The 27,189-nt window shown below is 40.0% G+C and overlaps 16 protein-coding genes and 4 pseudogenes across 16 annotated transcripts; 15 read left to right on the top strand and 5 right to left on the bottom strand.

Moving 5' to 3' along the window:
- Positions 1 to 281: 281 nt before the first annotated feature.
- LOC138313358 (histone H2B) lies at positions 282 to 706 on the bottom strand. Its single transcript, XM_069253840.1, has one exon. It carries the CDS (start codon positions 704 to 706, stop codon positions 332 to 334), a length of 375 nt encoding a protein of 124 aa, XP_069109941.1. The 3' UTR covers positions 282 to 331.
- Positions 707 to 722: 16 nt separating this feature from the next.
- Positions 723 to 1,615, top strand: LOC138313357 (histone H2A). The gene has a single exon (XM_069253839.1). The coding sequence runs from the start codon at positions 969 to 971 to the stop codon at positions 1,347 to 1,349; it is 381 nt and encodes a 126-aa protein (XP_069109940.1). The 5' UTR covers positions 723 to 968; the 3' UTR covers positions 1,350 to 1,615.
- A 717-nt stretch (positions 1,616 to 2,332) lies between these two features.
- On the top strand, positions 2,333 to 3,582 carry LOC138313356 (histone H3). Its single transcript, XM_069253838.1, has one exon. The coding sequence runs from the start codon at positions 2,637 to 2,639 to the stop codon at positions 3,045 to 3,047; it is 411 nt and encodes a 136-aa protein (XP_069109939.1). The 5' UTR covers positions 2,333 to 2,636; the 3' UTR covers positions 3,048 to 3,582.
- An 876-nt stretch (positions 3,583 to 4,458) lies between these two features.
- Positions 4,459 to 4,881, top strand: LOC138313362 (histone H4). The gene has a single exon (XM_069253844.1). It carries the CDS (start codon positions 4,496 to 4,498, stop codon positions 4,805 to 4,807), a length of 312 nt encoding a protein of 103 aa, XP_069109945.1. The 5' UTR covers positions 4,459 to 4,495; the 3' UTR covers positions 4,808 to 4,881.
- Positions 4,882 to 5,730: 849 nt separating this feature from the next.
- Positions 5,731 to 6,155, bottom strand: LOC138313368 (histone H2B). The gene has a single exon (XM_069253849.1). It carries the CDS (start codon positions 6,153 to 6,155, stop codon positions 5,781 to 5,783), a length of 375 nt encoding a protein of 124 aa, XP_069109950.1. The 3' UTR covers positions 5,731 to 5,780.
- Positions 6,156 to 6,171: 16 nt separating this feature from the next.
- LOC138313367 (histone H2A) lies at positions 6,172 to 7,015 on the top strand. The gene has a single exon (XM_069253847.1). It carries the CDS (start codon positions 6,418 to 6,420, stop codon positions 6,796 to 6,798), a length of 381 nt encoding a protein of 126 aa, XP_069109948.1. The 5' UTR covers positions 6,172 to 6,417; the 3' UTR covers positions 6,799 to 7,015.
- A 741-nt stretch (positions 7,016 to 7,756) lies between these two features.
- LOC138313347 (histone H3-like) lies at positions 7,757 to 8,695 on the top strand (annotated as a pseudogene).
- A 1,216-nt stretch (positions 8,696 to 9,911) lies between these two features.
- Positions 9,912 to 10,358, top strand: LOC138313361 (histone H4). Its single transcript, XM_069253843.1, has one exon. It carries the CDS (start codon positions 9,949 to 9,951, stop codon positions 10,258 to 10,260), a length of 312 nt encoding a protein of 103 aa, XP_069109944.1. The 5' UTR covers positions 9,912 to 9,948; the 3' UTR covers positions 10,261 to 10,358.
- An 819-nt stretch (positions 10,359 to 11,177) lies between these two features.
- On the bottom strand, positions 11,178 to 11,602 carry LOC138313360 (histone H2B). The gene has a single exon (XM_069253842.1). It carries the CDS (start codon positions 11,600 to 11,602, stop codon positions 11,228 to 11,230), a length of 375 nt encoding a protein of 124 aa, XP_069109943.1. The 3' UTR covers positions 11,178 to 11,227.
- A 16-nt stretch (positions 11,603 to 11,618) lies between these two features.
- LOC138313359 (histone H2A) lies at positions 11,619 to 12,285 on the top strand. Its single transcript, XM_069253841.1, has one exon. It carries the CDS (start codon positions 11,865 to 11,867, stop codon positions 12,243 to 12,245), a length of 381 nt encoding a protein of 126 aa, XP_069109942.1. The 5' UTR covers positions 11,619 to 11,864; the 3' UTR covers positions 12,246 to 12,285.
- Positions 12,286 to 13,478: 1,193 nt separating this feature from the next.
- On the top strand, positions 13,479 to 14,468 carry LOC138313349 (histone H3). The gene has a single exon (XM_069253833.1). It carries the CDS (start codon positions 13,543 to 13,545, stop codon positions 13,951 to 13,953), a length of 411 nt encoding a protein of 136 aa, XP_069109934.1. The 5' UTR covers positions 13,479 to 13,542; the 3' UTR covers positions 13,954 to 14,468.
- Positions 14,469 to 15,368: 900 nt separating this feature from the next.
- Positions 15,369 to 15,815, top strand: LOC138313346 (histone H4). The gene has a single exon (XM_069253830.1). It carries the CDS (start codon positions 15,406 to 15,408, stop codon positions 15,715 to 15,717), a length of 312 nt encoding a protein of 103 aa, XP_069109931.1. The 5' UTR covers positions 15,369 to 15,405; the 3' UTR covers positions 15,718 to 15,815.
- An 819-nt stretch (positions 15,816 to 16,634) lies between these two features.
- LOC138313350 (histone H2B) lies at positions 16,635 to 17,082 on the bottom strand. Its single transcript, XM_069253834.1, has one exon. It carries the CDS (start codon positions 17,057 to 17,059, stop codon positions 16,685 to 16,687), a length of 375 nt encoding a protein of 124 aa, XP_069109935.1. The 5' UTR covers positions 17,060 to 17,082; the 3' UTR covers positions 16,635 to 16,684.
- A 176-nt stretch (positions 17,083 to 17,258) lies between these two features.
- On the top strand, positions 17,259 to 17,743 carry LOC138313348 (histone H2A). The gene has a single exon (XM_069253832.1). It carries the CDS (start codon positions 17,323 to 17,325, stop codon positions 17,701 to 17,703), a length of 381 nt encoding a protein of 126 aa, XP_069109933.1. The 5' UTR covers positions 17,259 to 17,322; the 3' UTR covers positions 17,704 to 17,743.
- Positions 17,744 to 18,679: 936 nt separating this feature from the next.
- On the top strand, positions 18,680 to 19,648 carry LOC138313355 (histone H3-like; annotated as a pseudogene).
- A 1,195-nt stretch (positions 19,649 to 20,843) lies between these two features.
- On the top strand, positions 20,844 to 21,251 carry LOC138313354 (histone H4). Its single transcript, XM_069253837.1, has one exon. It carries the CDS (start codon positions 20,858 to 20,860, stop codon positions 21,167 to 21,169), a length of 312 nt encoding a protein of 103 aa, XP_069109938.1. The 5' UTR covers positions 20,844 to 20,857; the 3' UTR covers positions 21,170 to 21,251.
- An 839-nt stretch (positions 21,252 to 22,090) lies between these two features.
- On the bottom strand, positions 22,091 to 22,515 carry LOC138313353 (histone H2B). Its single transcript, XM_069253836.1, has one exon. The coding sequence runs from the start codon at positions 22,513 to 22,515 to the stop codon at positions 22,141 to 22,143; it is 375 nt and encodes a 124-aa protein (XP_069109937.1). The 3' UTR covers positions 22,091 to 22,140.
- Positions 22,516 to 22,531: 16 nt separating this feature from the next.
- Positions 22,532 to 23,283, top strand: LOC138313352 (histone H2A-like; annotated as a pseudogene).
- An 864-nt stretch (positions 23,284 to 24,147) lies between these two features.
- On the top strand, positions 24,148 to 25,082 carry LOC138313351 (histone H3). The gene has a single exon (XM_069253835.1). The coding sequence runs from the start codon at positions 24,452 to 24,454 to the stop codon at positions 24,860 to 24,862; it is 411 nt and encodes a 136-aa protein (XP_069109936.1). The 5' UTR covers positions 24,148 to 24,451; the 3' UTR covers positions 24,863 to 25,082.
- A 1,028-nt stretch (positions 25,083 to 26,110) lies between these two features.
- LOC138313369 (histone H4-like) lies at positions 26,111 to 26,814 on the top strand (annotated as a pseudogene).
- The last annotated feature ends 375 nt before the right edge of the window (positions 26,815 to 27,189 follow it).

The raw sequence follows: 27,189 nt of genomic DNA, 5'->3' as shown, positions 1-27,189 counted from the left end.
GAAGAAAAATACTTATTGTTGTCGGCTCAAGTTTTTTCATACATAAACATTACCATTCATCGGTCGTGTAGCATCTTTATATAATTCATTTATAAACAGACGACAGCATTAGCATATGTGTGGGTAACGACATTGTCATTTATTTGTCTCCAATGGTAAAGTTAATATGTTTTGTAATCATCATTAAATATGTGTTTCACTTGTGTATGTAAGTCTTGGACCAATATTTCATCAATATCTCTTTCACACCAGTGACATTGGGGACTTTTTGGGAAATATGGGTGGCCCTGAAAAGGGCCGTTTGTGGTTTCAGTAAACTTTGTTCAGAAGTTTACTTGGAGCTGGTGTACTTGGTGACAGCCTTGGTTCCCTCACTGACGGCGTGCTTGGCCAATTCACCGGGCAAAAGGAGACGGACAGCTGTCTGGATCTCCCGACTGGTGATGGTGGACCTCTTGTTGTAGTGAGCGAGACGGGAAGCCTCAGCGGCGATTCTCTCAAAGATGTCGTTGACAAAGCTGTTCATGATGGACATAGCCTTGCTGGACACACCGGTGTCGGGGTGCACCTGTTTCAACACCTTGTAGATGTAGATGCTGTAGGATTCCCTCCTCTTCCTCCTCCTTTTCTTGTCAGTTCCACGGTTGGCCTTAGCCTTGGTGGCCGCCTTCTTAGCTCCTTTAGATCCGCTTGCTTTGGGTGCCATGTTACTACTACGACGAGTGCCGATACGAGTATAACCCCAAACTGTTCAATTTTTTCCTTTTATACCATAGCCCTCGCAGGTAGGATCGAAAATATAGCGGTGAGCCAACAAACCACTCGAACCTCGACGGCTCACTGAAAACACCCCCGACTTTTTCGCTCGCTGCAATTTCGATCCTACCTGTGGGGTATAAAACGCTTGACGGCGTGCTAGGGTTCATTTCTGCTATATCTGTTTACAGTAACTAGCCGAACGTATCAAGATGTCTGGACGTGGTAAGGGAGGAAAAGTTAAGGGAAAGGCAAAGAGCCGATCATCCCGTGCCGGACTTCAGTTCCCAGTCGGACGTATCCATCGTCTTCTCCGAAAGGGAAACTATGCCGAGAGAGTTGGAGCCGGAGCCCCAGTCTACTTGGCCGCTGTCCTCGAGTACCTAGCCGCTGAAGTTTTGGAATTGGCAGGTAACGCCGCCAGGGATAACAAGAAGACCAGAATCATCCCCCGTCATCTCCAGCTGGCCATCAGAAACGACGAGGAGTTGAACAAACTGCTGTCGGGTGTCACCATTGCCCAGGGTGGTGTCCTCCCCAACATCCAGGCTGTACTTCTCCCCAAGAAGACCAGCAAACCCGCCGCCAAGTAAACGGTTCCAGTGTGCTTTCTACACTAACAAAAAACGGCCCTTTTCAGGGCCACCCACTTTTCTCAAAAAGTGATCATATGAATTATCTCGAAAATATACGCAACACAACACCAAAAACCTTGTTGTTTTCAATCAATAACCACACAGAAATGTACAATGACGAAAAAGTAGCATGCTATATTGAAAAATTATGAACACAACAATAGAAAAATGTTGAACAAGCAAGCAAACAAGCAAGTGAATGATTGAATCAATAAAAACAAACGAAATCACACGCAAGTCAATTTTCATAACAAACCTGTTTTGCCTGTATGTAGTTACTTCCTATGAATAAAAGTAAATGCACGCACATGTACACGTAATGTTAAGTTTAAGGGTATAAACGTACCTTCACGATAAACCGTTTACGGGTACGAGAAAACATAGGAACAGAAGTTAGGAAGGGAAAACGAGTGAAGAGTGGGAGGAGTCGTATGTGTTATCTAATAGCTAGCTGTTTTATTTTATTTATTCTGAAGTGAAGACAACTCCTAGATTATAATATGTCCTCAAGTAGTGCCGTCCAGTAGTAAACTAAACTAATCTAACCTAACCTAACCTAACCTAACAAGAGAAAAGGGAAAGAGAGGATACTAATAACCTAACACATATTTGTCATTTATATTTATAAACATGAGTACTGTCATACGTGTAGTGATGTATATACACAATATGGTAAATGAAATGCTCATGATCGTGTGGCAAAGCAGCAACGCATGTTATTGTATTGAATTTGAGTAGTTATAAATTAAGCACAATTAAGTTATTGTTGCTATTTTGCCACACAAACATGGGCATTTATTGTTTATATACATAAAACTGTACATTACATGCATGGAAATATCACGTTTCTACTGTGAGTGTATCTCAAAACATATTTATTTGTCACATTGATTGCAATATTTTAATCATTGTGGCAGGTATGTTGAATTATTATCAATAGTCACAAGTGTTAGACCGTCGTATAATTATCAGTCATAATTGGAATCGTATCAATGTTTATCATTATGACATGTTTTCATAGTAGACAGTTTTGCCGCAAACACAAGCCTAGGTAGGATCGAAACTTGGCGGATTGTACACGCCTGGCGGCCAATGAAGGATTGTAGATAGCGGCCAATCGAAAGCGTGATTACATATCCGGCGACCAATCGTCGCCATGTTCTCTAACGGAGCGGGGAGCACAAAAATAGCACTGACAGAATTTTTGTCATTCTACCGTTGAACTTCGACTGGTAAACATCAGAAATGGCTCGTACAAAGCAGACCGCTCGTAAATCCACTGGAGGCAAGGCCCCACGTAAACAGTTGGCTACCAAGGCCGCCCGTAAGAGCGCCCCAGCCACCGGAGGAGTGAAGAAACCTCACAGGTACAGGCCAGGAACAGTCGCTCTCCGTGAAATCCGTAGATACCAGAAGAGCACTGAACTCCTCATCAGGAAACTGCCCTTCCAGCGTCTCGTCCGTGAAATCGCCCAGGACTTCAAGACTGACCTTAGGTTCCAGAGCTCTGCCGTTATGGCTCTCCAGGAGGCTAGCGAAGCTTACTTGGTCGGACTCTTCGAAGACACCAACCTGTGCGCCATCCACGCCAAGCGTGTCACCATTATGCCAAAGGACATCCAGCTGGCTCGCCGTATCCGCGGAGAACGTGCTTAAGCAGTACCTCTGTACATCACTAAACAAAACGGCCCTTTTCAGGGCCACCAAATTTCCCAAAAAGTTCCCTATACACTCGAAAAATACGCATCATCACCCCCATGGTCCTTGATGGAAATATAACCATCACTATATAATTATATAGAAGAATAGGCTATTTATGGCGTATACTTGAAGTGATGTCATATTGAAGATAATTTTGAAAAAGTGTTGTTGTGATATGAATGAAGAAGATGATTGAGTGTGTATGGTATTGTAGTGAAGTTGATAGGATAGAGTGTGAATGTATAAGTTAGATAATTTGTAATATTGAGTTAATAAAATGTGTGAATTGATGTAGGAATGTTGATTATTTTGGTTGTGAATTTTGTGTGTATGAATGTGTATAGTTTGAAATGTTGTAAATTTTTGGTGTTTTGTTTGTTTTGTATGTGTATTGATGTGTGTGTATGTTATTGAATGATTGTTTTTGTATTGGGTGTTTAGCGATGAATGTATGTTTGGTTATTTGAATGGTTGTATTTTTGGTTAAAAAAAAAAAAAAAAAAGGCCCCCCAAAAAAAAAGTTTGTATGTTGTGTTTTGTTTGTTTTGTGTGTTTTTGTTGTTGTTTTGTGATTTGTTTGTGCGCCGAGCGGAGCGAGGCGCGATTTTTTTGGGGGTATTTTTTTTTTTTTCAGGTAGCAAGTTTTTTTCCTCGTGTTATATGTATCGGATACCACACAATAAATGCTTTTAAACCGCTTGGACCGTCTTGTTTTTAATAAAAACGAACATACAATACTTCACTCAGCAATTACAACATTTTTAGATGTGTATTAATGTCATTAATTATACGGCTTTCACACTTAGTATACAACCTAGCAAACAAAACATGTACAAAACTCTGACAAAATGCACACAAATTATACATGCACCCTAGCATTTGTTATTAAACTACGACACATTTTTCAAAACATACTGTATCACCGTTATGTTATAGACTATTTCATTACTTGAGACCTTCACGTTAAACACGTATCTAATACAATATACTCTCTTCACACATAATCAACAGTTAAACTTAATCAACATTAAAACCCGTGTAACTCTATTTTAATAGGAGGATAAATATGATAAAGGTTATCTGAAATATTGCTACAATATGCATGTATACCATTACATCAAACGCAATTTACTGTACTTGTTTATTAAGTATCTATTCATGTTATAAAAAAAATTAGTCGCACATAACAAGTCCTTTGAAATAACATATCATTTTCACGTTTACTGTGTACACATGTGTCCACATAACACCATACCACACCGCTGTAGAGAACGCTGGAATTATGACCAATGAAAGCCGTGCTTACAAAAACGCAGAGGTCTTCTCACACGGCCTAGACATTCTTATATGTGGCGGTTTTCAGTGAGCGGAGTCATTTCAGTCACTGCTCGCAGTCTGTAAACATGTCTGGAAGAGGTAAAGGAGGAAAGGGACTCGGAAAGGGAGGTGCCAAGAGGCACAGGAAGGTGTTGCGTGATAACATCCAGGGTATCACCAAGCCCGCTATTCGTCGTCTGGCTCGCCGAGGTGGTGTGAAACGTATCTCTGGACTCATCTACGAAGAGACCCGTGGTGTCCTTAAGGTTTTCCTTGAGAATGTCATCAGGGATGCCGTTACATACACCGAGCATGCCAAGAGGAAGACTGTCACAGCTATGGATGTTGTGTACGCTCTGAAGAGGCAAGGACGTACTCTGTACGGATTTGGCGGTTAAACCAGAACGAAGCCTGTCTACAACCAAAACAAACGGCCCTTTTTAGGGCCACCAAACTTCTCAAAAAGCTCCTATATCACTCGAAATTACGCAAAGTGTTGTAGCATAATTTTTCTCAACGTACCCAAAGTATTAAACAATCTTACATAAATATAATACAAAAATATATTGTACCAAATCCAAACTATGCAATAACAAATTTTTATTTAATCTAGAATATACCATACCATACGCATGTGTAGCCGATTCAAAACAACAACAATATTATGTCTATCTACAGACGGAATACGCATATCAAGATAAATATTACCACACAGTGAATTTTACGCATACATAAAACGATAAATGGGTACACACAAATAAAATATACCGATCTATATATGGAACTAAATAACAACATCAGTTGGCCAGTAATTGATGCTTAATACGTGTATAACCTCTACTTGACATTTATAATAATTAGTTTTCCTTTTGTTGTCTGCGCAATCAGTACCTCATTTCATTTCAGACAGTGTTATGGATTGGAATTAGTTATATTACATACCTGTTTTTATTACATTTCCAATGGTGATAAGTAAGTAAGTAAGTAAACTTGTTATTGAAGAAAAATACTTATTGTTGTCGGCTCAAGTTTTTTCATACATAAACATTACCATTCATCGGTCGTGTAGCATCTTTATATAATTCATTTATAAACAGACGACAGCATTAGCATATGTGTGGGTAACGACATTGTCATTTATTTGTCTCCAATGGTAAAGTTAATATGTTTTGTAATCATCATTAAATATGTGTTTCACTTGTGTATGTAAGTCTTGGACCAATATTTCATCAATATCTCTTTCACACCAATAACTAACTACTATAACAAATAACATATTGCGCATTTTCGAGTGACATTGGGGACTTTTTGGGAAATATGGGTGGCCCTGAAAAGGGCCGTTTGTGGTTTCAGTAAACTTTGTTCAGAAGTTTACTTGGAGCTGGTGTACTTGGTGACAGCCTTGGTTCCCTCACTGACGGCGTGCTTGGCCAATTCACCGGGCAAAAGGAGACGGACAGCTGTCTGGATCTCCCGACTGGTGATGGTGGACCTCTTGTTGTAGTGAGCGAGACGGGAAGCCTCAGCGGCGATTCTCTCAAAGATGTCGTTGACAAAGCTGTTCATGATGGACATAGCCTTGCTGGACACACCGGTGTCGGGGTGCACCTGTTTCAACACCTTGTAGATGTAGATGCTGTAGGATTCCCTCCTCTTCCTCCTCCTTTTCTTGTCAGTTCCACGGTTGGCCTTAGCCTTGGTGGCCGCCTTCTTAGCTCCTTTAGATCCGCTTGCTTTGGGTGCCATGTTACTACTACGACGAGTGCCGATACGAGTATAACCCCAAACTGTTCAATTTTTTCCTTTTATACCATAGCCCTCGCAGGTAGGATCGAAAATATAGCGGTGAGCCAACAAACCACTCGAACCTCGACGGCTCACTGAAAACACCCCCGACTTTTTCGCTCGCTGCAATTTCGATCCTACCTGTGGGGTATAAAACGCTTGACGGCGTGCTAGGGTTCATTTCTGCTATATCTGTTTACAGTAACTAGCCGAACGTATCAAGATGTCTGGACGTGGTAAGGGAGGAAAAGTTAAGGGAAAGGCAAAGAGCCGATCATCCCGTGCCGGACTTCAGTTCCCAGTCGGACGTATCCATCGTCTTCTCCGAAAGGGAAACTATGCCGAGAGAGTTGGAGCCGGAGCCCCAGTCTACTTGGCCGCTGTCCTCGAGTACCTAGCCGCTGAAGTTTTGGAATTGGCAGGTAACGCCGCCAGGGATAACAAGAAGACCAGAATCATCCCCCGTCATCTCCAGCTGGCCATCAGAAACGACGAGGAGTTGAACAAACTGCTGTCGGGTGTCACCATTGCCCAGGGTGGTGTCCTCCCCAACATCCAGGCTGTACTTCTCCCCAAGAAGACCAGCAAACCCGCCGCCAAGTAAACGGTTCCAGTGTGCTTTCTACACTAACAAAAAACGGCCCTTTTCAGGGCCACCCACTTTTCTCAAAAAGTGATCATATGAATTATCTCGAAAATATACGCAACACAACACCAAAAACCTTGTTGTTTTCAATCAATAACCACACAGAAATGTACAATGACGAAAAAGTAGCATGCTATATTGAAAAATTATGAACACAACAATAGAAAAATGTTGAACAAGCAAGCAAACAAGCAAGTGAATGATTGAATCAATAAAAACAAACGAAATCACACGCAAGTCAATTTTCATAACAAACCTTTTTGCCTGTATGTAGTTACTTCCTATGAATAAAAGTAAATGCACGCACATGTACACGTAATGTTAAGTTTAAGGGTATAAACGTACCTTCACGATAAACCGTTTACGGGTACGAGAAAACATAGGAACAGAAGTTAGGAAGGGAAAACGAGTGAAGAGTGGGAGGAGTCGTATGTGTTATCTAATAGCTAGCTGTTTTATTTTATTTATTCTGAAGTGAAGACAACTCCTAGATTATAATATGTCCTCAAGTAGTGCCGTCCAGTAGTAAACTAAACTAATCTAACCTAACCTAACCTAACCTAACAAGAGAAAAGGGAAAGAGAGGATACTAATAACCTAACACATATTTGTCATTTATATTTATAAACATGAGTACTGTCATACGTGTAGTGATGTATATACACAATATGGTAAATGAAATGCTCATGATCGTGTGGCAAAGCAGCAACGCATGTTATTGTATTGAATTTGAGTAGTTATAAATTAAGCACAATTAAGTTATTGTTGCTATTTTGCCACACAAACATGGGCATTTATTGTTTATATACATAAAACTGTACATTACATGCATGGAAATATCACGTTTCTACTGTGAGTGTATCTCAAAACATATTTATTTGTCACATTGATTGCAATATTTTAATCATTGTGGCAGGTATGTTGAATTATTATCAATAGTCACAAGTGTTAGACCGTCGTATAATTATCAGTCATAATTGGAATCGTATCAATGTTTATCATTATGACATGTTTTCATAGTAGACAGTTTTGCCGCAAACACAAGCCTAGGTAGGATCGAAACTTGGCGGATTGTACACGCCTGGCGGCCAATGAAGGATTGTAGATAGCGGCCAATCGAAAGCGTGATTACATATCCGGCGACCAATCGTCGCCATGTTCTCTAACGGAGCGGGGAGCACAAAAATAGCACTGACAGAATTTTTGTCATTCTACCGTTGAACTTCGACTGGTAAACATCAGAAATGGCTCGTACAAAGCAGACCGCTCGTAAATCCACTGGAGGCAAGGCCCCACGTAAACAGTTGGCTACCAAGGCCGCCCGTAAGAGCGCCCCGCCACCGGAGGAGTGAAGAAACCTCACAGGTACAGGCCAGGAACAGTCGCTCTCCGTGAAATCCGTAGATACCAGAAGAGCACTGAACTCCTCATCAGGAAACTGCCCTTCCAGCGTCTCGTCCGTGAAATCGCCCAGGACTTCAAGACTGACCTTAGGTTCCAGAGCTCTGCCGTTATGGCTCTCCAGGAGGCTAGCGAAGCTTACTTGGTCGGACTCTTCGAAGACACCAACCTGTGCGCCATCCACGCCAAGCGTGTCACCATTATGCCAAAGGACATCCAGCTGGCTCGCCGTATCCGCGGAGAACGTGCTTAAGCAGTACCTCTGTACATCACTAAACAAAACGGCCCTTTTCAGGGCCACCAAATTTCCCAAAAAGTTCCCTATACACTCGAAAAATACGCATCATCACCCCCATGGTCCTTGATGGAAATATAACCATCACTATATAATTATATAGAAGAATAGGCTATTTATGGCGTATACTTGAAGTAATGTCATATTGAAGATAATTTTTGAAAAAGTGTTGTTGTGATATGAATGAAGAAGATGATTGAGTGTGTATGGTATTGTAGTGAAGTTGATAGGATAGAGTGTGAATGTATAAGTTAGATAATTTGTAATATTGAGTTAATAAAATGTGTGAATTGATGTAGGAATGTTGATTATTTTGGTTGTGAATTTTGTGTGTATGAATGTGTATAGTTTGAAATGTTGTAAATTTTTGGTGTTTTGTTTGTTTTGTATGTGTATTGATGTGTGTGTATGTTATTGAATGATTGTTTTTGTATTGGGTGTTTAGCGATGAATGTATGTTTGGTTATTTGAATGGTTGTAGTTTTGGTTAAAAAAAAAAAGGAAAAAAGGCCCCCCAAAAAAAAAGGGTTTGTATGTTGTGTTTTGTTTGTTTTGTGTGTTTTTGTTGTTGTTTTGTGATTTGTTTGTGCGCCGAGCGGAGCGAGGCGCGATTTTTTTGGGGGTATTTTTTTTTTTTTCAGGTAGCAAGTTTTTTTTCCTCGTGTTATATGTATCGGATACCACACAATAAATGCTTTTAAACCGCTTGGACCGTCTTGTTTTTAATAAAAAACGAACATACAATACTTCACTCAGCAATTACAACATTTTAGATGTGTATTAATGTCATTAATTATACGGCTTTCACACTTAGTATACAACCTAGCAAACAAAACATGTACAAAACTCTGACAAAATGCACACAAATTATACATGCACCCTAGCATTTGTTATTAAACTACGACACATTTTTCAAAACATACTGTATCACCGTTATGTTATAGACTATTTCATTACTTGAGACCTTCACGTTAAACACGTATCTAATACAATATACTCTCTTCACACATAATCAACAGTTAAACTTAATCAACATTAAAACCCGTGTAACTCTATTTTAATAGGAGGATAAATATGATAAAGGTTATCTGAAATATTGCTACAATATGCATGTATACCATTACATCAAACGCAATTTACTGTACTTGTTTATTAAGTATCTATTCATGTTTCATAAAAAAAATTAGTCGCACATAACAAGTCCTTTGAAATAACATATCATTTCACGTTTACTGTGTACACATGTGTCCACATAACACCATACCACACCGCTGTAGAGAACGCTGGAATTATGACCAATGAAAGCCGTGCTTACAAAAACGCAGAGGTCTTCTCACACGGCCTAGACATTCTTATATGTGGCGGTTTTCAGTGAGCGGAGTCATTTCAGTCACTGCTCGCAGTCTGTAAACATGTCTGGAAGAGGTAAAGGAGGAAAGGGACTCGGAAAGGGAGGTGCCAAGAGGCACAGGAAGGTGTTGCGTGATAACATCCAGGGTATCACCAAGCCCGCTATTCGTCGTCTGGCTCGCCGAGGTGGTGTGAAACGTATCTCTGGACTCATCTACGAAGAGACCCGTGGTGTCCTTAAGGTTTTCCTTGAGAATGTCATCAGGGATGCCGTTACATACACCGAGCATGCCAAGAGGAAGACTGTCACAGCTATGGATGTTGTGTACGCTCTGAAGAGGCAAGGACGTACTCTGTACGGATTTGGCGGTTAAACCAGAACGAAGCCTGTCTACAACCAAAACAAACGGCCCTTTTTAGGGCCACCAAACTTCTCAAAAAGCTCCTATATCACTCGAAATTACGCAAAGTGTTGTAGCACTAATTTTTCTCAACGTACCCAAAGTATTAAACAATCTTACATAAATATAATACAAAAATATATTGTACCAAATCCAAACTATGCAATAACAAATTTTTATTTAATCTAGAATATACCATACCATACGCATGTGTAGCCGATTCAAAACAACAACAATATTATGTCTATCTACAGACGGAATACGCATATCAAGATAAATATTACCACACAGTGAATTTTACGCATACATAAAACGATAAATGGGTACACACAAATAAAATATACATATATGGAACTAAATAACAACATCAGTTGGCCAGTAATTGATGCTTAATACGTGTATAACCTCTACTTGACATTTATAATAATTAGTTTTCCTTTTGTTGTCTGCGCAATCAGTACCTCATTTCATTTCAGACAGTGTTATGGATTGGAATTATTATATTACATACCTGTTTTTATTACATTTCCAATGGTGATAAGTAAGTAAGTAAGTAAACTTGTTATTGAAGAAAAATACTTATTGTTGTCGGCTCAAGTTTTTTCATACATAAACATTACCATTCATCGGTCGTGTAGCATCTTTATATAATTCATTTATAAACAGACGACAGCATTAGCATATGTGTGGGTAACGACATTGTCATTTATTTGTCTCCAATGGTAAAGTTAATATGTTTTGTAATCATCATTAAATATGTGTTTCACTTGTGTATGTAAGTCTTGGACCAATATTTCATCAATATCTCTTTCACACCAATAACTAACTACTATAACAAATAACATATTGCGCATTTTCGAGTGACATTGGGGACTTTTTGGGAAATATGGGTGGCCCTGAAAAGGGCCGTTTGTGGTTTCAGTAAACTTTGTTCAGAAGTTTACTTGGAGCTGGTGTACTTGGTGACAGCCTTGGTTCCCTCACTGACGGCGTGCTTGGCCAATTCACCGGGCAAAAGGAGACGGACAGCTGTCTGGATCTCCCGACTGGTGATGGTGGACCTCTTGTTGTAGTGAGCGAGACGGGAAGCCTCAGCGGCGATTCTCTCAAAGATGTCGTTGACAAAGCTGTTCATGATGGACATAGCCTTGCTGGACACACCGGTGTCGGGGTGCACCTGTTTCAACACCTTGTAGATGTAGATGCTGTAGGATTCCCTCCTCTTCCTCCTCCTTTTCTTGTCAGTTCCACGGTTGGCCTTAGCCTTGGTGGCCGCCTTCTTAGCTCCTTTAGATCCGCTTGCTTTGGGTGCCATGTTACTACTACGACGAGTGCCGATACGAGTATAACCCCAAACTGTTCAATTTTTTCCTTTTATACCATAGCCCTCGCAGGTAGGATCGAAAATATAGCGGTGAGCCAACAAACCACTCGAACCTCGACGGCTCACTGAAAACACCCCCGACTTTTTCGCTCGCTGCAATTTCGATCCTACCTGTGGGGTATAAAACGCTTGACGGCGTGCTAGGGTTCATTTCTGCTATATCTGTTTACAGTAACTAGCCGAACGTATCAAGATGTCTGGACGTGGTAAGGGAGGAAAAGTTAAGGGAAAGGCAAAGAGCCGATCATCCCGTGCCGGACTTCAGTTCCCAGTCGGACGTATCCATCGTCTTCTCCGAAAGGGAAACTATGCCGAGAGAGTTGGAGCCGGAGCCCCAGTCTACTTGGCCGCTGTCCTCGAGTACCTAGCCGCTGAAGTTTTGGAATTGGCAGGTAACGCCGCCAGGGATAACAAGAAGACCAGAATCATCCCCCGTCATCTCCAGCTGGCCATCAGAAACGACGAGGAGTTGAACAAACTGCTGTCGGGTGTCACCATTGCCCAGGGTGGTGTCCTCCCCAACATCCAGGCTGTACTTCTCCCCAAGAAGACCAGCAAACCCGCCGCCAAGTAAACGGTTCCAGTGTGCTTTCTACACTAACAAAAAAACGGCCCTTTTCAGGGCCACCCACTTTTCTCAAAAAGTGATCATATGAATTATCTCGAAAATATACGCAACACAACACCAAAAACCTTGTTGTTTTCATTCAATAACCACACAGAAATGTACAATGACAAAAAGTAGCATGCTATATTGAAAAATTATGAACACAACAATAATAAGAAAGAAAAAAAAATTTGAACAAGCAAGCAAACAAGCAAGTGAATGATTGAATCAATAAAAACAAACGAAATCACACGCAAGTCAATTTTCATAACAAACCTGTTTTGCCTGTATGTAGTTACTTCCTATGAATAAAAGTAAATGCACGCACATGTACACGTAATGTTAAGTTTAAGGGTATAAACGTACCTTCACGATAAACCGTTTACGGGTACGAGAAAACATAGGAACAGAAGTTAGGAAGGGAAAACGAGTGAAGAGTGGGAGGAGTCGTATGTGTTATCTAATAGCTAGCTGTTTTATTTTATTTATTCTGAAGTGAAGACAACTCCTAGATTATAATATGTCCTCAAGTAGTGCCGTCCAGTAGTAAACTAAACTAATCTAACCTAACCTAACCTAACCTAACAAGAGAAAAGGGAAAGAGAGGATACTAATAACCTAACACATATTTGTCATTTATATTTATAAACATGAGTACTGTCATACGTGTAGTGATGTATATACACAATATGGTAAATGAAATGCTCATGATCGTGTGGCAAAGCAGCAACGCATGTTATTGTATTGAATTTGAGTAGTTATAAATTAAGCACAATTAAGTTATTGTTGCTATTTTGCCACACAAACATGGGCATTTATTGTTTATATACATAAAACTGTACATTACATGCATGGAAATATCACGTTTCTACTGTGAGTGTATCTCAAAACATATTTATTTGTCACATTGATTGCAATATTTTAATCATTGTGGCAGGTATGTTGAATTATTATCAATAGTCACAAGTGTTAGACCGTCGTATAATTATCAGTCATAATTGGAATCGTATCAATGTTTATCATTATGACATGTTTTCATAGTAGACAGTTTTGCCGCAAACACAAGCCTAGGTAGGATCGAAACTTGGCGGATTGTACACCCTGGCGGCCAATGAAGGATTGTAGATAGCGGCCAATCGAAAGCGTGATTACATATCCGGCGACCAATCGTCGCCATGTTCTCTAACGGAGCGGGGAGCACAAAAATAGCACTGACAGAATTTTTGTCATTCTACCGTTGAACTTCGACTGGTAAACATCAGAAATGGCTCGTACAAAGCAGACCGCTCGTAAATCCACTGGAGGCAAGGCCCCACGTAAACAGTTGGCTACCAAGGCCGCCCGTAAGAGCGCCCCAGCCACCGGAGGAGTGAAGAAACCTCACAGGTACAGGCCAGGAACAGTCGCTCTCCGTGAAATCCGTAGATACCAGAAGAGCACTGAACTCCTCATCAGGAAACTGCCCTTCCAGCGTCTCGTCCGTGAAATCGCCCAGGACTTCAAGACTGACCTTAGGTTCCAGAGCTCTGCCGTTATGGCTCTCCAGGAGGCTAGCGAAGCTTACTTGGTCGGACTCTTCGAAGACACCAACCTGTGCGCCATCCACGCCAAGCGTGTCACCATTATGCCAAAGGACATCCAGCTGGCTCGCCGTATCCGCGGAGAACGTGCTTAAGCAGTACCTCTGTACATCACTAAACAAAACGGCCCTTTTCAGGGCCACCAAATTTCCCAAAAAGTTCCCTATACACTCGAAAAATACGCATCATCACCCCCATGGTCCTTGATGGAAATATAACCATCACTATATAATTATATAGAAGAATAGGCTATTTATGGCGTATACTTGAAGTGATGTCATATTGAAGATAATTTTGAAAAAGTGTTGTTGTGATATGAATGAAGAAGATGATTGAGTGTGTATGGTATTGTAGTGAAGTTGATAGGATAGAGTGTGAATGTATAAGTTAGATAATTTGTAATATTGAGTTAATAAAATGTGTGAATTGATGTAGGAATGTTGATTATTTTGGTTGTGAATTTTGTGTGTATGAATGTGTATAGTTTGAAATGTTGTTAATTTTTGGTGTTTTGTTTGTTTTGTATGTGTATTGATGTGTGTGTGTATGTTATTGAATGATTGTTTTTGTATTGGGTGTGATGCGATGAATGTATGTTTGGTTATTTGAATGGTTGTAGTTTTGGTTAAAAAAAAAAAAAAAAAAGGCCCCCCAAAAAAAAGGTTTGTATGTTGTGTTTTGTTTGTTTTGTGTGTTTTTGTTGTTGTTTTGTGATTTGTTTGTGCGCCGAGCGGCGGAGCGAGGCGCGATTTTTTTGGGGGTATTTTTTTTTTTTTCAGGTAGCAAGTTTTTTTCCTCGTGTTATATGTATCGGATACCACACAATAAATGCTTTTAAACCGCTTGGACCGTCTTGTTTTTAATAAAAACGAACATACAATACTTCACTCAGCAATTACAACATTTTAGATGTGTATTAATGTCATTAATTATACGGCTTTCACACTTAGTATACAACCTAGCAAACAAAACATGTACAAAACTCTGACAAAATGCACACAAATTATACATGCACCCTAGCATTTGTTATTAAACTACGACACATTTTTCAAAACATACTGTATCACCGTTATGTTATAGACTATTTCATTACTTGACACCTTCACGTTAAACACGTATCTAATACAATATACTCTCTTCACACATAATCAACAGTTAAACTTAATCAACATTAAAACCTGTGTAGCTCTATTTTAATAAGAGGATAAATATGATAAAGGTTATCTGAAATATTGCTACAATATGCATGTATACCATTACATCAAACGCAATTTACTGTACTTGTTTATTAAGTATCTATTCATGTTTCATAAAAAAATTAGTCGCACATAACAAGTCCTTTGAAATAACATATCATTTCACGTTTACTGTGTACACATGTGTCCACATAACACCATACCACACCGCTGTAGAGAACGCTGGAATTATGACCAATGAAAGCCGTGCTTACAAAAACGCAGAGGTCTTCTCACACGGCCTAGACATTCTTATATGTGGCGGTTTTCAGTGAGCGGAGTCATTTCAGTCACTGCTCGCAGTCTGTAAACATGTCTGGAAGAGGTAAAGGAGGAAAGGGACTCGGAAAGGGAGGTGCCAAGAGGCACAGGAAGGTGTTGCGTGATAACATCCAGGGTATCACCAAGCCCGCTATTCGTCGTCTGGCTCGCCGAGGTGGTGTGAAACGTATCTCTGGACTCATCTACGAAGAGACCCGTGGTGTCCTTAAGGTTTTCCTTGAGAATGTCATCAGGGATGCCGTTACATACACCGAGCATGCCAAGAGGAAGACTGTCACAGCTATGGATGTTGTGTACGCTCTGAAGAGGCAAGGACGTACTCTGTACGGATTTGGCGGTTAAACCAGAACGAAGCCTGTCTACAACCAAAACAAACGGCCCTTTTTAGGGCCACCAAACTTCTCAAAAAGCTCCTATATCACTCGAAATTACGCAAAGTGTTGTAGCACTAATTTTTCTCAACGTACCCAAAGTATTAAACAATCTTACATAAATATAATACAAAAATATATTGTACCAAATCCAAACTATGCAATAACAAATTTTTATTTAATCTAGAATATACCATACCATACGCATGTGTAGCCGATTCAAAACAACAACAATATTATGTCTATCTACAGACGGAATACGCATATCAAGATAAATATTACCACACAGTGAATTTTACGCATACATAAAACGATAAATGGGTACACACAAATAAAAATACATATATGGAACTAAATAACAACATCAGTTGGCCAGTAATTGATGCTTAATACGTGTATAACCTCTACTTGACATTTATAATAATTAGTTTTCCTTTTGTTGTCTGCGCAATCAGTACCTCATTTCATTTCAGACAGTGTTATGGATTGGAATTAGTTATATTACATACCTGTTTTTATTACATTTCCAATGGTGATAAGTAAGTAAGTAAGTAACTTGTTATTGAAGAAAAATACTTATTGTTGTCGGCTCAAGTTTTTTCATACATAAACATTACCATTCATCGGTCGTGTAGCATCTTTATATAATTCATTTATAAACAGACGACAGCATTAGCATATGTGTGGGTAACGACACTTGTCATTTATTTGTCTCCAATGGTAAAGTTAATATGTTTTGTAATCATCATTAAATATGTGTTTCACTTGTGTATGTAAGTCTTGGACCAATATTTCATCAATATCTCTTTCACACCAATAACTAACTACTATAACAAATAACATATTGCGCATTTTCGAGTGACATTGGGGACTTTTTGGGAAATATGGGTGGCCCTGAAAAGGGCCGTTTGTGGTTTCAGTAAACTTTGTTCAGAAGTTTACTTGGAGCTGGTGTACTTGGTGACAGCCTTGGTTCCCTCACTGACGGCGTGCTTGGCCAATTCACCGGGCAAAAGGAGACGGACAGCTGTCTGGATCTCCCGACTGGTGATGGTGGACCTCTTGTTGTAGTGAGCGAGACGGGAAGCCTCAGCGGCGATTCTCTCAAAGATGTCGTTGACAAAGCTGTTCATGATGGACATAGCCTTGCTGGACACACCGGTGTCGGGGTGCACCTGTTTCAACACCTTGTAGATGTAGATGCTGTAGGATTCCCTCCTCTTCCTCCTCCTTTTCTTGTCAGTTCCACGGTTGGCCTTAGCCTTGGTGGCCGCCTTCTTAGCTCCTTTAGATCCGCTTGCTTTGGGTGCCATGTTACTACTACGACGAGTGCCGATACGAGTATAACCCCAAACTGTTCAATTTTTTCCTTTTATACCATAGCCCTCGCAGGTAGGATCGAAAATATAGCGGTGAGCCAACAAACCACTCGAACCTCGACGGCTCACTGAAAACACCCCCGACTTTTTCGCTCGCTGCAATTTCGATCCTACCTGTGGGGTATAAAAACGCTTGACGGCGTGCTAGGGTTCATTTCTGCTATATCTGTTTACAGTAACTAGCCGAACGTATCAAGATGTCTGGACGTGGTAAGGGAGGAAAAGTTAAGGGAAAGGCAAAGAGCCGATCATCCCGTGCCGGACTTCAGTTCCCAGTCGGACGTATCCATCGTCTTCTCCGAAAGGGAAACTATGCCGAGAGAGTTGGAGCCGGAGCCCCAGTCTACTTGGCCGCTGTCCTCGAGTACCTAGCCGCTGAAGTTTTGGAATTGGCAGGTAACGCCGCCAGGGATAACAAGAAGACCAGAATCATCCCCCGTCATCTCCAGCTGGCCATCAGAAACGACGAGGAGTTGAACAAACTGCTGTCGGGTGTCACCATTGCCCAGGGTGGTGTCCTCCCCAACATCCAGGCTGTACTTCTCCCCAAGAAGACCAGCAAACCCGCCGCCAAGTAAACGGTTCCAGTGTGCTTTCTACACTAACAAAAAAACGGCCCTTTTCAGGGCCACCCACTTTTCTCAAAAAGTGATCATATGAATTATCTCGAAAATATACGCAACACAACACCAAAAACCTTGTTGTTTTCAATCAATAACCACACAGAAATGTACAATGACGAAAAAGTAGCATGCTATATTGAAAAATTATGAACACAACAATAGAAAAATGTTGAACAAGCAAGCAAAAACAAGCAAGTGAATGATTGAATCAATAAAAACAAACGAAATCACACGCAAGTCAATTTTCATAACAAACCTGTTTTGCCTGTATGTAGTTACTTCCTATGAATAAAAGTAAATGCACGCACATGTACACGTAATGTTAAGTTTAAGGGTATAAACGTACCTTCACGATAAACCGTTTACGGGTACGAGAAAACATAGGAACAGAAGTTAGGAAGGGAAAACGAGTGAAGAGTGGGAGGAGTCGTATGTGTTATCTAATAGCTAGCTGTTTTATTTTATTTATTCTGAAGTGAAGACAACTCCTAGATTATAATATGTCCTAAGTAGTGCCGTCCAGTAGTAAACTAAAACTAATCTAACCTAACCTAACCTAACCTAACAAGAGAAAAGGGAAAGAGAGGATACTAATAACCTAACACATATTTGTCATTTATATTTATAAACATGAGTACTGTCATACGTGTAGTGATGTATATACACAATATGGTAAATGAAATGCTCATGATCGTGTGGCAAAGCAGCAACGCATGTTATTGTATTGAATTTGAGTAGTTATAAATTAAGCACAATTAAGTTATTGTTGCTATTTTGCCACACAAACATGGGCATTTATTGTTTATATACATAAAAACTGTACATTACATGCATGGAAATATCACGTTTCTACTGTGAGTGTATCTCAAAACATATTTATTTGTCACATTGATTGCAATATTTTAATCATTGTGGCAGGTATGTTGAATTATTATCAATAGTCACAAGTGTTAGACCGTCGTATAATTATCAGTCATAATTGGAATCGTATCAATGTTTATCATTATGACATGTTTTCATAGTAGACAGTTTTGCCGCAAACACAAGCCTAGGTAGGATCGAAACTTGGCGGATTGTACACGCCTGGCGGCCAATGAAGGATTGTAGATAGCGGCCAATCGAAAGCGTGATTACATATCCGGCGACCAATCGTCGCCATGTTCTCTAACGGAGCGGGGAGCACAAAAATAGCACTGACAGAATTTTTGTCATTCTACCGTTGAACTTCGACTGGTAAACATCAGAAATGGCTCGTACAAAGCAGACCGCTCGTAAATCCACTGGAGGCAAGGCCCCACGTAAACAGTTGGCTACCAAGGCCGCCCGTAAGAGCGCCCCAGCCACCGGAGGAGTGAAGAAACCTCACAGGTACAGGCCAGGAACAGTCGCTCTCCGTGAAATCCGTAGATACCAGAAGAGCACTGAACTCCTCATCAGGAAACTGCCCTTCCAGCGTCTCGTCCGTGAAATCGCCCAGGACTTCAAGACTGACCTTAGGTTCCAGAGCTCTGCCGTTATGGCTCTCCAGGAGGCTAGCGAAGCTTACTTGGTCGGACTCTTCGAAGACACCAACCTGTGCGCCATCCACGCCAGCGTGTCACCATTATGCCAAAGGACATCCAGCTGGCTCGCCGTATCCGCGGAGAACGTGCTTAAGCAGTACCTCTGTACATCACTAAACAAAACGGCCCTTTTCAGGGCCACCAAATTTCCCAAAAAGTTCCCTATACACTCGAAAAATACGCATCATCACCCCCATGGTCCTTGATGGAAATATAACCATCACTATATAATTATATAGAAGAATAGGCTATTTATGGCGTATACTTGAAGTAATGTCATATTGAAGATAATTTTTAAAAAGTGTTGTTGTGATATGAATGAAGAAGATGATTGTGAGTGTGTATGGTATTGTAGTGAAGTTGATAGGATAGAGTGTGAATGTATAAGTTAGATAATTTGTAATATTGAGTTAATAAAATGTGTGAATTGATGTAGGAATGTTGATTATTTTGGTTGTGAATTTTGTGTGTATGAATGTGTATAGTTTGAAATGTTGTAAATTTTTGGTGTTTTTTTGTTTTGTATGTGTATTGATGTGTGTGTATGTTATTGAATGATTGTTTTTGTATTGGGTGTGTGCGATGAATGTATGTTTGGTTATTTGAATGGTTGTAGTTTTGGTTAAAAAAAAAAAAGGAAAAAAGGCCCCCCAAAAAAAAGGGTTTGTATGTTGTGTTTTTGTTTGTTTTGTGTGTTTTTTGTTGTTGTTTTGTGATTTGTTTGTGCGCCGAGCGGAGCGAGGCGCGATTTTTTTGGGGGTATTTTTTTTTTTTTAGGTAGCAAGTTTTTTTCCTCGTGTTATATGTATCGGATACCACACAATAAATGCTTTTAAACCGCTTGGACCGTCTTGTTTTTAATAAAAACGAACATACAATACTTCACTCAGCAATTACAACATTTTAGATGTGTATTAATGTCATTAATTATACGGCTTTCACACTTAGTATACAACCTAGCAAACAAAACATGTACAAAACTCTGACAAAATGCACACAAATTATACATGCACCCTAGCATTTGTTATTAAACTACGACACATTTTTCAAAACTACTGTATCACCGTTATGTTATAGACTATTTCATTACTTGAGACCTTCACGTTAAACACGTATCTAATACAATATACTCTCTTCACACATAATCAACAGTTAAACTTAATCAACATTAAAACCCGTGTAACTCTATTTTAATAGGAGGATAAATATGATAAAGGTTATCTGAAATATTGCTACAATATGCATGTATACCATTACATCAAACGCAATTTACTGTACTTGTTTATTAAGTATCTATTCATGTTTCATAAAAAAAAATAGTCGCACATAACAAGTCCTTTGAAATAACATATCATTTCACGTTTACTGTGTACACATGTGTCCACATAACACCATACCACACCGCTGTAGAGAACGCTGGAATTATGACCAATGAAAGCCGTGCTTACAAAAACGCAGAGGTCTTCTCACACGGCCTAGACATTCTTATATGTGGCGGTTTTCAGTGAGCGGAGTCATTTCAGTCACTGCTCGCGCAGTCTGTAAACATGTCTGGAAGAGGTAAAGGAGGAAAGGGACTCGGAAAGGGAGGTGCCAAGAGGCACAGGAAGGTGTTGCGTGATAACATCCAGGGTATCACCAAGCCCGCTATTCGTCGTCTGGCTCGCCGAGGTGGTGTGAAACGTATCTCTGGACTCATCTACGAAGAGACCCGTGGTGTCCTTAAGGTTTTCCTTGAGAATGTCATCAGGGATGCCGTTACATACACCGAGCATGCCAAGAGGAAGACTGTCACAGCTATGGATGTTGTGTACGCTCTGAAGAGGCAAGGACGTACTCTGTACGGATTTGGCGGTTAAACCAGAACGAAGCCTGTCTACAACCAAAACAAACGGCCCTTTTTAGGGCCACCAAACTTCTCAAAAAGCTCCTATATCACTCGAAATTACGCAAAGTGTTGTAGCACTAATTTTTTCACAACGTACCCAAAGTATTAAACAATCTTACATAAATATAATACAAAAATATATTGTACCAAATCCAAACTATGCAATAACAAATTTTTATTTAATCTAGAATATACCATACCATACGCATGTGTAGCCGATTCAAAACAACAACAATATTATGTCTATCTACAGACGGAATACGCATATCAAGATAAATATTACCACACAGTGAATTTTACGCATACATAAAACGATAAATGGGTACACACAAATAAAATATACATATATGGAACTAAATAACAACATCAGTTGGCCAGTAATTGATGCTTAATACGTGTATAACCTCTACTTGACATTTATAATAATTAGTTTTCCTTTTGTTGTCTGCGCAATCAGTACCTCATTTCATTTCAGACAGTGTTATGGATTGGAATTAGTTATATTACATACCTGTTTTTATTACATTTCCAATGGTGATAAGTAAGTAAGTAAGTAAACTTGTTATTGAAGAAAAATACTTATTGTTGTCGGCTCAAGTTTTTTCATACATAAACATTACCATTCATCGGTCGTGTAGCATCTTTATATAATTCATTTATAAACAGACGACAGCATTAGCATATGTGTGGGTAACGACATTGTCATTTATTTGTCTCCAATGGTAAAGTTAATATGTTTTGTAATCATCATTAAATATGTGTTTCACTTGTGTATGTAAGTCTTGGACCAATATTTCATCAATATCTCTTTCACACCAATAACTAACTACTATATAACAAATAACATATTGCGCATTTTCGAGTGACATTGGGGACTTTTTGGGAAATATGGGTGGCCCTGAAAAGGGCCGTTTGTGGTTTCAGTAAACTTTGTTCAGAAGTTTACTTGGAGCTGGTGTACTTGGTGACAGCCTTGGTTCCCTCACTGACGGCGTGCTTGGCCAATTCACCGGGCAAAAGGAGACGGACAGCTGTCTGGATCTCCCGACTGGTGATGGTGGACCTCTTGTTGTAGTGAGCGAGACGGGAAGCCTCAGCGGCGATTCTCTCAAAGATGTCGTTGACAAAGCTGTTCATGATGGACATAGCCTTGCTGGACACACCGGTGTCGGGGTGCACCTGTTTCAACACCTTGTAGATGTAGATGCTGTAGGATTCCCTCCTCTTCCTCCTCCTTTTCTTGTCAGTTCCACGGTTGGCCTTAGCCTTGGTGGCCGCCTTCTTAGCTCCTTTAGATCCGCTTGCTTTGGGTGCCATGTTACTACTACGACGAGTGCCGATACGAGTATAACCCCAAACTGTTCAATTTTTTCCTTTTATACCATAGCCCTCGCAGGTAGGATCGAAAATATAGCGGTGAGCCAACAAACCACTCGAACCTCGACGGCTCACTGAAAACACCCCCGACTTTTTCGCTCGCTGCAATTTCGATCCTACCTGTGGGGTATAAAACGCTTGACGGCGTGCTAGGGTTCATTTCTGCTATATCTGTTTACAGTAACTAGCCGAACGTATCAAGATGTCTGGACGTGGTAAGGGAGGAAAAGTTAAGGGAAAGGCAAAGAGCCGATCATCCCGTGCCGGACTTCAGTTCCCAGTCGGACGTATCCATCGCTTCTCCGAAAGGGAAACTATGCCGAGAGAGTTGGAGCCGGAGCCCCAGTCTACTTGGCCGCTGTCCTCGAGTACCTAGCCGCTGAAGTTTTGGAATTGGCAGGTAAACGCCGCCAGGGATAACAAGAAGACCAGAATCATCCCCCGTCATCTCCAGCTGGCCATCAGAAACGACGAGGAGTTGAACAAACTGCTGTCGGGTGTCACCATTGCCCAGGGTGGTGTCCTCCCCAACATCCAGGCTGTACTTCTCCCCAAGAAGACCAGCAAACCCGCCGCCAAGTAAACGGTTCCAGTGTGCTTTCTACACTAACAAAAAACGGCCCTTTTCAGGGCCACCCACTTTTCTCAAAAAGTGATCATATGAATTATCTCGAAAATATACGCAACACAACACCAAAAACCTTGTTGTTTTCAATCAATCAATAACCACACAGAAATGTACAATGACGAAAAAGTAGCATGCTATATTGAAAAATTATGAACACAACAATAGAAAAATGTTGAACAAGCAAGCAAACAAGCAAGTGAATGATTGAATCAATAAAAACAAACGAAATCACACGCAAGTCAATTTTCATAACAAACCTGTTTTGCCTGTATGTAGTTACTTCCTATGAATAAAAGTAAATGCACGCACATGTACACGTAATGTTAAGTTTAAGGGTATAAACGTACCTTCACGATAAACCGTTTACGGGTACGAGAAAACATAGGAACAGAAGTTAGGAAGGGAAAACGAGTGAAGAGTGGGAGGAGTCGTATGTGTTATCTAATAGCTAGCTGTTTTATTTTATTTATTCTGAAGTGAAGACAACTCCTAGATTATAATATGTCCTCAAGTAGTGCCGTCCAGTAGTAAACTAAACTAATCTAACCTAACCTAACCTAACCTAACAAGAGAAAAGGGAAAGAGAGGATACTAATAACCTAACACATATTTGTCATTTATATTTATAAACATGAGTACTGTCATACGTGTAGTGATGTATATACACAATATGGTAAATGAAATGCTCATGATCGTGTGGCAAAGCAGCAACGCATGTTATTGTATTGAATTTGAGTAGTTATAAATTAAGCACAAAATTAAGTTATTGTTGCTATTTTGCCACACAAACATGGGCATTTATTGTTTATATACATAAAACTGTACATTACATGCATGGAAATATCACGTTTCTACTGTGAGTGTATCTCAAAACATATTTATTTGTCACATTGATTGCAATATTTTAATCATTGTGGCAGGTATGTTGAATTATTATCAATAGTCACAAGTGTTAGACCGTCGTATAATTATCAGTCATAATTGGAATCGTATCAATGTTTATCATTATGACATGTTTTCATAGTAGACAGTTTTGCCGCAAACACAAGCCTAGGTAGGATCGAAACTTGGCGGATTGTACACGCCTGGCGGCCAATGAAGGATTGTAGATAGCGGCCAATCGAAAGCGTGATTACATATCCGGCGACCAATCGTCGCCATGTTCTCTAACGGAGCGGGGAGCACAAAAATAGCACTGACAGAATTTTTGTCATTCTACCGTTGAACTTCGACTGGTAAACATCAGAAATGGCTCGTACAAAGCAGACCGCTCGTAAATCCACTGGAGGCAAGGCCCCACGTAAACAGTTGGCTACCAAGGCCGCCCGTAAGAGCGCCCCAGCCACCGGAGGAGTGAAGAAACCTCACAGGTACAGGCCAGGAACAGTCGCTCTCCGTGAAATCCGTAGATACCAGAAGAGCACTGAACTCCTCATCAGGAAACTGCCCTTCCAGCGTCTCGTCCGTGAAATCGCCCAGGACTTCAAGACTGACCTTAGGTTCCAGAGCTCTGCCGTTATGGCTCTCCAGGAGGCTAGCGAAGCTTACTTGGTCGGACTCTTCGAAGACACCAACCTGTGCGCCATCCACGCCAAGCGTGTCACCATTATGCCAAAGGACATCCAGCTGGCTCGCCGTATCCGCGGAGAACGTGCTTAAGCAGTACCTCTGTACATCACTAAACAAAACGGCCCTTTTCAGGGCCACCAAATTTCCCAAAAAGTTCCCTATACACTCGAAAAATACGCATCATCACCCCCATGGTCCTTGATGGAAATATAACCATCACTATATAATTATATAGAAGAATAGGCTATTTATGGCGTATACTTGAAGTGATGTCATATTGAAGATAATTTTGAAAAAGTGTTGTTGTGATATGAATGAAGAAGATGATTGAGTGTGTATGGTATTGTAGTGAAGTTGATAGATAGAGTGTGAATGTATAAGTTAGATAATTTGTAATATTGAGTTAATAAAATGTGTGAATTGATGTAGGAATGTTGATTATTTTGGTTGTGAATTTTGTGTGTATGAATGTGTATAGTTTGAAATGTTGTAAATTTTTGGTGTTTTGTGTTTCGTTGTTTTGTATGTGTATTGATGTGTGTGTATGTTATTGAATGATTGTTTTTGTATTGGGTGTGATGCGATGAATGTATGTTTGGTTATTTGAATGGTTGTAGTTTTGGTTAAAAAAAAAAAGGAAAAAAGGGCCCCCCCAAAAAAAAGGGTTTGTATGTTGTGTTTTGTTTGTTTTGTGTGTTTTTTGTGTTGTTGTTTTGTGATTTGTTTGTGCGCCGAGCGGAGCGAGGCGCGATTTTTTTGGGGGTATTTTTTTTTTTTTCAGGTAGCAAGTTTTTTTCCTCGTGTTATATGTATCGGATACCACACAATAAATGCTTTTAAACCGCTTGGACCGTCTTGTTTTTAATAAAAACGAACATACAATACTTCACTCAGCAATTACAACATTTTAGATGTGTATTAATGTCATTAATTATACGGCTTTCACACTTAGTATACAACCTAGCAAACAAAACATGTACAAAACTCTGACAAAATGCACACAAATTATACATGCACCCTAGCATTTGTTATTAAACTACGACACATTTTTCAAAACATACTGTATCACCGTTATGTTATAGACTATTTCATTACTTGACACCTTCACGTTAAACACGTATCTAATACAATATACTCTCTTCACACACATAATCAACAGTTAAACTTAATCAACATTAAAACCCGTGTAACTCTATTTTAATAGGAGGATAAATATGATAAAGGTTATCTGAAATATTGCTACAATATGCATGTATACCATTACATCAAACGCAATTTACTGTACTTGTTTATTAAGTATCTATTTCATGTTTCATAAAAAAAATTAGTCGCACATAACAAGTCCTTTGAAATAACATATCATTTCACGTTTACTGTGTACACATGTGTCCACATAACACCATACCACACCGCTGTAGAGAACGCTGGAATTATGACCAATGAAAGCCGTGCTTACAAAAACGCAGAGGTCTTCTCACACGGCCTAGACATTCTTATATGTGGCGGTTTTCAGTGAGCGGAGTCATTTCAGTCACTGCTCGCAGTCTGTAAACATGTCTGGAAGAGGTAAAGGAGGAAAGGGACTCGGAAAGGGAGGTGCCAAGAGGCACAGGAAGGTGTTGCGTGATAACACAGGGTATCACCAAGCCCGCTATTCGTCGTCTGGCTCGCCGAGGTGGTGTGAAACGTATCTCTGGACTCATCTACGAAGAGACCCGTGGTGTCCTTAAGGTTTTCCTTGAGAATGTCATCAGGGATGCCGTTACATACACCGAGCATGCCAAGAGGAAGACTGTCACAGCTATGGATGTTGTGTACGCTCTGAAGAGGCAAGGACGTACTCTGTACGGATTTGGCGGTTAAACCAGAACGAAGCCTGTCTACAACCAAAACAAACGGCCCTTTTTAGGGCCACCAAACTTCTCAAAAAGCTCCTATATCACTCGAAATTACGCAAAGTGTTGTAGCACTAATTTTTCTCAACGTACCCAAAGTATTAAACAATCTTACATAAATATAATACAAAAATATATTGTACCAAATCCAAACTATGCAATAACAAATTTTTATTTAATCTAAATATACCATACACCATACGCATGTGTAGCCGATTCAAAACAACAACAATATTATGTCTATCTACAGACGGAATACGCATATCAAGATAAATATTACCACACAGTGAATTTTACGCATACATAAAACGATAAATGGGTACACACAAATAAAATATACATATATGGAACTAAATAACAACATCAGTTGGCCAGTAATTGATGCTTAATACGTGTATAACCTCTACTTGACATTTATAATAATTAGTTTTCCTTTTGTTGTCTGCGCAATCAGTACCTCATTTCATTTCAGACAGTGTTATGGATTGGAATTAGTTATATTACATACCTGTTTTTATTACA

Source organism: Argopecten irradians, unplaced genomic scaffold (assembly GCF_041381155.1).
Source record: "Argopecten irradians isolate NY unplaced genomic scaffold, Ai_NY scaffold_0661, whole genome shotgun sequence".
NCBI lineage: Eukaryota > Metazoa > Mollusca > Bivalvia > Pectinida > Pectinidae > Argopecten > Argopecten irradians.
This window is presented reverse-complemented; position numbering and strand designations above follow the sequence as displayed.